The 10,270-nt window shown below is 45.6% G+C and overlaps 1 protein-coding gene across 5 annotated transcripts; it reads right to left on the bottom strand.

Moving 5' to 3' along the window:
• Positions 1-977: 977 nt before the first annotated feature.
• Positions 978-6,260, bottom strand: LOC115112304 (cap-specific mRNA (nucleoside-2'-O-)-methyltransferase 2-like). Of its 5 annotated transcripts, none has more exons than XM_065013111.1 (4): positions 6,171-6,259; positions 5,432-5,616; positions 3,462-4,726; positions 978-3,168 (listed from the first exon to the last, which is right to left on the bottom strand). In XM_065013111.1, exons 3-4 carry the CDS (start codon positions 4,707-4,709, stop codon positions 2,098-2,100), a joined length of 2,319 nt encoding a protein of 772 aa, XP_064869183.1. In that variant the 5' UTR covers positions 4,710-4,726; positions 5,432-5,616; positions 6,171-6,259; the 3' UTR covers positions 978-2,097. The 5 variants fall into 5 exon arrangements, with proteins under 5 accessions (XP_064869183.1, XP_064869182.1, XP_029495141.2 ...); XM_065013110.1 differs by having other exon boundaries at positions 6,048-6,248; XM_029639281.2 differs by lacking the exon at positions 5,432-5,616 and having other exon boundaries at positions 6,171-6,260.
• Positions 6,261-10,270: the final 4,010 nt, after the last annotated feature.

Here is a 10,270-nt window from a genome sequence, read left to right as displayed (position 1 = left end):
GGCTCTCTGTCCTGTTGTTGTGTTTCTGCAACAGAAAACAGCTTTTCACTGTGCTTCTCTTTGGTGTTTATATCAAGCCTCTGCATCCCAATGTGTCTCAGTGTGATAGTTTGTCTCAGGAGATACCAGCCACAGAAAAGAGCTGTCATCCCCACACTCCAACATTCCCAAAATGCAGAACTTCACCAATCCATCATTTCCAAACAGAAACACACTCTGACACGTTTCATTCCAAAAACGCTGATACTGTTATCATTTGAAAACCCTAACACTGTAAACCATTTATGTCTGACACACTGTCACTATAACATGTCAATGTCAGTCTGTTATTATAGCCAGGGTTGGAGACATCCCATAGAAAGTAAATACCCCCTTTCACACAATGGCTGACATCAACACACAAGTATAACCTGGGCGGCAGATGTGGGGCATGGTGGACAACATCACTGGGACGTCGGGTGGGATTTGCAGTGTAATTTCCCACACAAGCCCCTACATCTTCAATGCAACACGCTCCCCCCATAATTATTCATTATTATTATAATTATTATAGGAGGACAGCCTTTCCACTCCATTCACTTCACCTTTGGCCTTTCTCCTTGGTGTTAATTAGGTGATTACATCCCTGATCTTTTGGATGGTTTTATAAAAACAAATTTAGAGCATTACAAAGAGAAAGAAGAATCATCTCTCAGTATCTTTATTTACCCTGATTTCAGCAGCTTGTGAATATTACAGGGCACCCCTGGGGGTTCTCACACGCTTTGGTAAACCTTAAACCCTCTTCCTGAAGTGGAGGCTCTTGCTGAAGTAGACACCAGGATTGTCCTGACAGCTTCTGCTAATGAAGACTTTTCTTGGTTTTCACAAATGGCTGTTCCAGACTGTTTGTTGTGAATATCTTGAAAATAAATAAGCTCTCCTCTGTTTCTGTTCACTAAAGAAGATTTAAAAGGCAAAACGAGGTAAGAATTCAGTGAAGTCAATATTTTTTTTATTAAAGGAATACAACCTGCACCAAAAAAAAAAAATATCAAATATTCAACAGCACATAAATATAAAAAAGTATTTTCAAGGGCAAACAAAACCAATACAAAAGTATATATAAAACATTTCGTGGACACATTGGCTTGCACAGCATGTTCCCAAAACCCAAAGCACAACATTTCGGTCCAACCATTTTTTTCAATAAAGTATCTGACCACATAGACGAGCTGTTCTACTGGATGCATCATTCCAAAGAAAACATAAAAATGCAGGTTAGACTGATATGAGACATTTCAAGGCCAGCTGGATATTATCAGATCCTACATAATCAGGTATTCATTTGCAGTTTAACACCAGGTGTAAATGGGGTCTAAGTATAGATGCCGTAGAGGCAAGACTACATTTTCTTCAAACCCCTGCAGAGTGAAACAGTGCATGCACGGCTAGCCTTCACAGCAGTCCCCAGGTAAAAACACAGTCACACAATCTACTGTATTTAGTCACTTCTGGTTAGACAGTGTCAGAAAAATTACACAAAAAGGCCTTTTAAGTCCTAACAAACTGCATGATAATATTTTTATTTTAATAGTGAAACTAATATGAAAAGTATTTTTTACTTTAAATAACTTGAATTAGCAGTACATGAGTTATTGTGCTGTCCTAAAAATACATTAGATCAGAGACCCAGGGAAATGTGACCAAATGTTGTCCTAATTGAAACAGATTAACTGTTGATATTTACAATCATAAAAATTAAGTCAGTTAGGTCTTTAATGTCTGATCACCACAGCATCAAATCAAATTATATCAAATAGATCTACTTCACAGCATTGCTTGCCTCTAATTTTCATCAAAACAGGGACCAAATGTGCCCTTACTAAATACTGAAAGTTGCAAGGTCCAAAAACAACCCCATCCCACTTCTGTGATACAGATCTGAAGGGACCAGACGGGATTAAGTTAAGGGGGAGCTTCCACCCATCCAATTCCTTTACATCTGTCAACACTGATGGGGTAGGGGCTAGAGAAATTACCTAGTCAGTGCTTGTTTTCGGGCCAGGCTATGGTACAATCCACCTGAGACACACAGAGACCCTCTGTTGACCCCAGCTAAGCCTGCATGAGCAGGTGCAGCAGTTGACGGGCGATGGCTGAGTTCATGGTCCACAGGAACTCTATCAGCTCTCCTTTGAGCAGCTCCTCCATGGGAACAAACTGCAGTACCTGTCTCTGGCCAACAGGAGGCAGAATGTCAGCGTCCTCCTCCCCACTGGCCAGGCAGCCCATACGCTCCTGCAGGTCACCGAGGTGGGGAAGGAGTCGAGCAGCAGCCTCTGGACAGAACCCCACACATACCAGCACCGCCCCTGCAGCACCTGGAGGAGAAGGACACCTGAAGGTGACAGAGCGGAAGGACAGGTGGAGGCAAAGGACGGTTGCCGCGGTTACGCGGGTAAAGGCGGAGAGAATGGGCAAGAGGAGGGCGTCGCCGGGTCCCATGCGGCGCAGGGAGAGCAAGACACAGTCCAGCAGGTCTCTCTGATACTGTGGCTCCCCGTCATGCAGAGTGGTGCGGGCCGTAGGTGGTAACGAGGGCTCCGAACAGAACTCCAGCACCAACCCCACAGCCTGCTCCTCACAATCCCCCCAACACGATGCTCTGCCAAAGACAAGGCACTTTCTGTTTCCCTTGCCATTGCAGGGAGTGATGTCACATTGGGCTGCCACCTCTGAGAGGATGGAGGTGGTACCAACCATTGGGCAGGAGCTACAGGGAGGGACTAGAGTCCAGGCAGCTGACCTGTCCATGCCTGAGCCTAGGGCAGCCTGCTCCAAGGCTTCATTGAGGTGTTTCAACAGACCCCCATCACAGAATGGTGAGTTCCTGACTACAGTGAGGGCTGCCCCCACTATCACAAACCAGGTGTCCATATGGCATTCTGCCAGCGGCCCTGCCAGCACACAGCCTGCCCCAGTGCCGTCGGGGCCGTGGCCTTCCACACAGGCAGCGTAGCGGCCCTTCCCAACACGCTCCTTCCAGCCCAGGGCCTGCAGCTCCCTCCGCTGGTTAAAGGAGCCCATCTGATTCTTCTGGCCCAGGGGCCTCCGACCCGTTACGCTGCAACACGCTGGAGCCACTGTGTTACGGGACAACCAGCGGGCCCGCGGCAGAGGACTCACCTACACACAGGAATAGGAAGAACAGCTCAAGCCTGGCTTGAACATTTTTATGCAGAACTTTGTATTAAACAAGTCACTGATAATAAATGACAGATCCACCAAAAATAAATTCAGGAGGTTTCCATCGGTCACTGAATATCTCATATTATACTCATCAAACATTATTCTTAAATTGTAGATAATTATTATCCTAGCACTTCATAATGTCTAACTAATGGTCAAAGGGCATCAGCAAACTTTTATCGAGCTATAGGTCGCTATCTACTTTAACTCTGCATATTTGCCACTCTTACCTGGAAGCGCTGCAGATACTCCTGAGCAGTGCAGTCCCTGATGTTTTCCAGTCGTTGCCTCTGCTTCTCATTCAGGCCCTCAAACATTCTCAGGTTTTCCCAAATCGTCCCTGTCTGTAGGTCATGGAAGTAGGAGCACGCCTGCTCATGTTGCGCAAGGAACGACTGTGGGAGGAGCTGGCTGGAGAATAGGGCCTCACGGGCAGCCAGGTCCGGCCCGAAGTGACGGATCAGCTTGGACAGCAGGGGCCTCACAGCCTTCTTACCATCGTAGTGAAGACAGACGACATACACCTCAGAGTTCCCTGCTTTGCTGGTTGCCGGTTTGAAGACGCTGACGGAGCGGAAGCAGCAGTTTAACAGGTAGAGCAGGCAGACGGAGGAGTGCTCGTACAGAGTGAACATCTTCAGTACAAACGAGCCGCCTGGGCCCAGAAGGAGGAGTGCTGCCGCAGCCTCGCAGTAGTGCAGCGATGACACCAGGGCCTCCTGCTCATCAGGGTTCCCCTGACAGTCAAAGCTCCCGTCCGCTGTCACCACGTCAATCCTGCGCATGTTACCCACAAAGGTCTGCAGCTCCAACAGGTGCTTCTGGCTCATGATGTCTCCTGTGTTGTCCGAGCCAAAGAACCACCAGGGCAGAGTGTTGACGATGAGGCGGTCGTCTGTGATGGTGGTTCCCCCTCCATTGGCCTCGTGATAGGGGTTGAGTGTGTTGGCTGCCCAACTCCAGTCACAGCAGCACGTGTGCGTGCTGGTTTTGAGATAGTGGTTCAGAGCGGCGATGAAGGCCCCTGGAGCCTCACACAGGTGAACAGTGTTCAGCTCCCTGCTCTGCAACGCCTCCTCTGGCAGAAGGTTGAAGGTGCCCAGGATCTCATAGAACTTGCACCAGGCCTGAGTGCAGATTTCGGCATTGGAGGCGGCTCGCACAGTACCAATAACCTTCCCGGCACGGTTGGTGGAATTGGTATGCTGGTGCCAGACATCCAGATCCTTATCGCTAAGTTGGTTCTTCACCTCATTTAGTGACGTCTTCAGGGTCTGCAGGAGGACGTGGTCCTGGGCCGGGTGTCTCAGTGCTTCTCTGGGGTCAGGGATACACCACTCCCCATTGGCCGGTTTGACGTATGTCCTGACTTTATTGAAGAGTTCTCTGACCTCTGCAACTACTTCCGGGTCAAAGACTTCCACATCAGTGGGCTGCTGCCTGCCAGCTTTCCTCCTCGCTCCCCGGCCCCAACTCATCCTCTCCACCAGACGCCCTGCAGCAAAAAAACAAACAACCGATGTGATTTGATGATGTCCACAACGCTATACAATGAATGCCCTGCATAATGTAGATTATATCAGGAAACTGTATTTTATTTACACTCATATTTGTTGACTTATTAGTTTATATGCATTAATGCCTAGTCCCAGGTCTGTGTAGCTACTGCCGTCACTCTATATATGCATGGGCAGTGGTTGATTACTGATTTATATGTACACTAGACTAATGGTTGGTACCATAACGAGTTCTACCAGGTTATGGTCTCGGAGTCTGAACACACTAATGAAATAGGCCTAACTGAATAAACCTTTCTAAACACAACCATGCCTGCAATCATTCTTCAAGTCCAGCTACATTGTTGCTATCGTGATTTAACTACGATGGAATAGTAGGCTTTGCCTTATGTTAAATGGACATTTGGCAGTGTACATTAATCATTTTCTGCATCTGAATCAACAGGGTGGGTTTGTAAATTCAACCTGGAGTGACAGAGTGTGCTCTGGGCGTTTGTAAATTTAGAGCGTTTCACTCTTGGAGCATTCAGAGCGCACACTGGACGCTCCGGCCAAAGAAGAGTAGGGTTGATCCGAGCGTTTTGACCTCACAACCGCAGTCAATCACCCAAGCGAACTGGCTAACGTTGGCTAGCTACTTCCAGACACAAATGAGAGAACACCTCACTCTGACCATTACTCACCCTAGCAGAGCAGGTTAGGCTGTTTTCATGTCATTCATAGCTTTGGTGACTAAATGGGGTGCTGGCAACAAGTTATTCACGTTTTTTTGCAGACGTTTACTGATTCCGGCCACATTGAACGGGTGTTGAGTGTTCGTAACTTCATAAAGTTATTCTGCGCTCTTGCATACTCAGACGAGAGTGGTCTGAAATCGGAGTAGATAGACAGAGCGAATTTAGGAACGCACTCACAGCAAGCAGGCAGGACAGCTTACTACACCTCTGACTAGCTAGCTAACCTCCTACTAAATAAAGCTAGCCAAACGTGTGCCTAAAGGCGAAACAAGTAAGCGAAATCATTTATTTACATTTTATTGCTGGCTATAATACATTTAAGGCATACATAACTTAACTAGTTGTTTAAATGGCCACACATCACACGGGCTATGACATGATTCTGTGAGTTGCTAACAGCATTTGTCCCCCTCTCCTTGCAGGTGCAGCGGCTACGTCTGTGTTGCTAAGCAAGAAACTACGGGGTCGACTTTTAGGGCTAAACTCATTTCGTTAGCTAACTAAGCTAGTTTCTCTAGCGTTAAGGAACATATCCTAATGAATATCATTACATATACTATACCTTGCTTGTTTACTGTACAAACACTTCCATAATAGACACACGTTTACAACGCTTACGGTCGTTAATTTTTGTTTGTAACTCAAGCTTCCCGCCGTTCATAATGCTAACTTAAAAGGTTCATACCTAGCTAATGCTAGGCCAGCTTAACATCCTCTTTCTCTCAGCACAGCTAGCTTCTCAGCAGACATTTTTTTTAATGAGACAGATGTGCGCCCCCCAAAAATAGACTTCTTCGGTGAGGTTTAATGGCGGTTGGCATCCAATATGTTGCATTACCGCCCCCAACTGAACTATAGATCCATTACACTTAAAATACTAAATGGGAATCAGAAAAAAAATATATATATATTATTACCCTTATCAACTAACCCTATACTCATTAAAACCCATCACCTTATTCCACGACTTTAACCCTCTCTGATCCTACCCTAGGCCAACAGCCCGAGAAGATGGGACACCACCGCTCAACACAACCTGTAACTCTTCTGAAGTTAAATCATGTTTACCTAAATACTTCTCTGCAGTTGCCTCCACAGCATATATTTTCTGTGATTTACTTCCCATTTCTGCAATACAGTTGACATCTATTACTATGAACACTAAGAAGCCAACCTTACTGAAGCATAACTCACTGATTGGCCTATCCCTCAGTAGTGGCACAAATCTAACACTCACTGGGATCCTCACCCTTGACCCATCCTCATCCTTTCTTCACTGTCTCAGCATATGACACCTTCTGCACTACTCTTACCCTGGCCACCTCAACCTGCCTCTCTATGCCCATAGACTTCCGATCCCCAGCAACATGAGCACCCTTACAATTGACAAACAACTTTATTCACCAAAACTTCCCAATCCTCTGTCACATGCCCTCCGGCACATTTCCCACATCTTAGAATCTCCCTCTTACACACTGCTGCAACATGAACATAAACATTGCACCTGAAACAGAGAAGTGGATTCTGCACAAAAGCTCTAACCAGATAACTGATATATCCTAACATGACTTTGTCTGGTAGAGACTGACAATGACTCTTCTGTATCACCATGCTCCCCACTGGGTCTGGGTCGCAACAAATGGCAGGCATCACAAACACCAGGAATGTTCAACTTCAATTGCTACACCTCCACACTTAACGCTACCACAGACAGCTAAGAGCAAAGCAAGAAACAGATCTTTACCCACGTTGCATGACACAAAGCGCCTCCTCCCTCTGGTCATAAGTAACACAAACAAATATCACAAGTTCACTATAGGTTACCTTTAATTGATTTAAGATGATTTGGGATTGGGTTGGTGGATCGCATCTGACTTAAGGTGAATACACCGCCACCTACTGTACTGGAGTGTGAGGCCAGGCACAGCCAAACTACATAAAATTATGTCCTTAGTCCTGTTCCTCTAAGAAAGTGAAATAGAGCCTTAAAACACCACTTCCCCACATCAGCCTTCTCATTACCCTCCACACGCACATGGGTGGGAACCCAGAAAAAGCTTACTACCACTCCCATTAACAGCACCATCATCTCCAAAAACAAGTCTCCCCTATCTGACCTGCCCATCTCCACATTACTCAACACTACTCAACATTGCACATGGGTGGGAACCCAGAAAAAGCTTACTACCACTCCCATTAACAGCACCATCATCTCCAAAACAAGTCTCCCTATCTGAATCAGAGCTGATCATCACTCTGAATGTTTCATCTCCTCCACCAATTTTAAACCTATTATCAAGTGCATCAACTTGGCCGCATACACTGACACATAATCAGTTAACTGCTTGAATGCGCTAACGTTGTTCTTCTTCTTATTTAAATGTGTATTGGCGGATCGAAACCGTGATGTGCATACACCACCACCTACTGTACTGGAGTCAAGGCCTCCCTATTCATCTATCCCTCTTATCTTGCTCTGTGTTTCCACCTACTATTCTGGAGTGTGAATTCATTACACTTCGTAGAAAAATTGCAATACCAACTTACCTTATACCCATTAACGCCACCCCAGTTATCACTCCTTTCAACAGCGGCCTGCCCCGGGAGCAAAAAAAGTCCCAGTACTTGTCCCTAGGTGCTTGGGAAGAAGCACCCATTTCCTCTGGGTGGTAGAATTGTAAAAAATCATCACGAGTCCACTTCGAGTTACTTTCACCAACAACAGTCTCCAACCTTTTCTCCACCCAACCTGACACCACATATGGACCTTCCAGAAGGCAAGGAAACATTCTCTTTAGAAATCTCAGTCTCACTGGGCCAGAATCTTTTCTGTTCAAAATAAAAACAGATCTGATCCCTACACAGGCTCCAGGTGAACTGGGAGGGCGGGCCGTCTCCCGGCGCCAGTACCCCTTCAAGTCTTCTGATGTAAACACCTGAAGTCTCAAAAACATTTCTGCTGCAGCCACAAGTTTCTTTGACTTCTTTGACACTTGAGCCATAAGGTTTAGAACTGTGGCGATGATGCCACAAACTCCACCTTATAACAAACATGGTATATTTTGAATGGCAGCAAACATTTACGACAAGCTGTGGTGCATCCACTACCATATCTTCATTAGCTTCACTTGTTTTGTCAACTCTTTTAATTGCCTCCGCATAGGAGATTCGATTGACCCCTCTAACTTTTGCCACCTCAATCTCTTTCCCCCTTACAGGGCACTCCAGGAACATGGGATCATGATCCCCACCACAATTGTAACACCGTTGTCCTTCTACACACCATTCTTCCGTATACTCCATCCGTCTGCACAAACTTGAAACATGGCCAATTCCTTTGTAATTTTTTACAATGCAATGGTTTGGTGAAGAAAGCTCTTACAGCGAATCTTACATAACTAGGTTTCACATTCGTAGGTAGATGCTCTTTATTAATAAATAAAACAGGACAACAGACTTTCTTATTTTTCTCCATTCACCCAGCGGGTAAGGCGCCGGACACCAACTACACCAGGAATTCTCTTCATGTGTTTAATGTTAACATCCATCGTCACCCCTGAAATGACTCGGGGCGCTCTGCTCTGAAGTTCAAAGCATGATACTTCTGTTGTATTGATTCTTTTGAGGCATACTGCAACCTTCCTCTGTTCTACAGAAACCTAATTAATCAGAATAATAGCACTTCTGGTCACTTTGATAGATTCCACTTTTCCCAGAGTATGTTTCACCATCTTCGACACCTCAAACGGGTCTCCCATGTATGCCTCCTTCACATACACAAATATCTATCCTCCATTCCAACTTTAGATCATTTACTTTTTGTTTCATTCTTTGACACTACTGTTGTCCATTCATCTTCACCAACTTTTCTCAACGCACTGCTCGATTCAACCCCGGCATTCACTTCCACCGTCTTCCTCCTAAACGACCACTTCCCATTTTAGGGCTCTTCTTTCCCAGTCCTAGTCATCCCCCCATTATTAGGCTATATCTAAGTTTACATTGTATCACTCTTTTGCTTTTCCACCAGGTCCATCTGTATTTTGTGCATTTTATAACCAATAAATCCAGTCTGCGAACCTCATCCAGACAAACACCCACACGAAACCCATAGTTTTAATCCATGTTTGCAACATAACATTTTGAAAAGATTGGATGACAACGACCTTAAGCTGCCTGGTTGGCAATGGGCAGTGCTTGACTTGGTCTGAAATAGGTGTCGGTACTATTTTTGGGTCCCGGTACTGTTTGTATTTAGGTGCTGGAACTTTAAGCCAATATTTAAGGTGTTGTAACTCAAGCTGTAGAACATTTGAGGTGCCAGTACAGTTCTTGTGAGCTGGGGCCCGAGTCAAGCACTGGCAATGGGGCCATTAGGGAAATCCCACACTAAATAGAACTGATCCAGAACAAATTAAGTGAAGTCTGACATAAGTCCTTCTCTGACTGCGCCGAACCATTGGGAAACCAGCAATCCACAACTTCACCCCCATCACCCAATGTCTCAGCCTGTCGAGTGGAGCTGCGGGTGATGTTATGGCCTTAATTTGACATAATAATGGTTCGTTTATTAGTCTGAGAGAACAACATGAGAACTGTGTGCACTCTACCCATACTGCCTTGAGGCGCGTACATCTGTGCTCTGTCTCACAGTATGTTCCCAAATTACTACTGCTGTAACTGTGATAAGAGTTAGACATCTTAGAAATTACTCCCTTTAGAGACACATGCCACATGCCCTTTAGAGACACCGAATGGGTTCGAAAGAGTTGGAATTATTGTACA

The sequence above is a fragment of the Oncorhynchus nerka genome, linkage group LG28 (genome assembly GCF_034236695.1).
Source record: "Oncorhynchus nerka isolate Pitt River linkage group LG28, Oner_Uvic_2.0, whole genome shotgun sequence".
Lineage (NCBI taxonomy): Eukaryota > Metazoa > Chordata > Actinopteri > Salmoniformes > Salmonidae > Oncorhynchus > Oncorhynchus nerka.
The sequence above is the reverse complement of the archived record's forward strand: the minus strand, read 5'-3'. Positions and strand labels throughout refer to the sequence as shown.

Coding starts and splice junctions, on each gene's coding strand:
- LOC115112304 (XM_029639281.2), bottom strand. CDS start 4,709: ATGAGTTGGGGCCGGGGAGCGAGGAGGAAAGCTGGCAGGCAGCAGCCC. Junction 3,169..3,461: donor AGTATCTGCAGCGCTTCCAG/GTAAGAGTGGCA, acceptor TCCTGTGTGTAG/GTGAGTCCTCTGCCGCGGGC.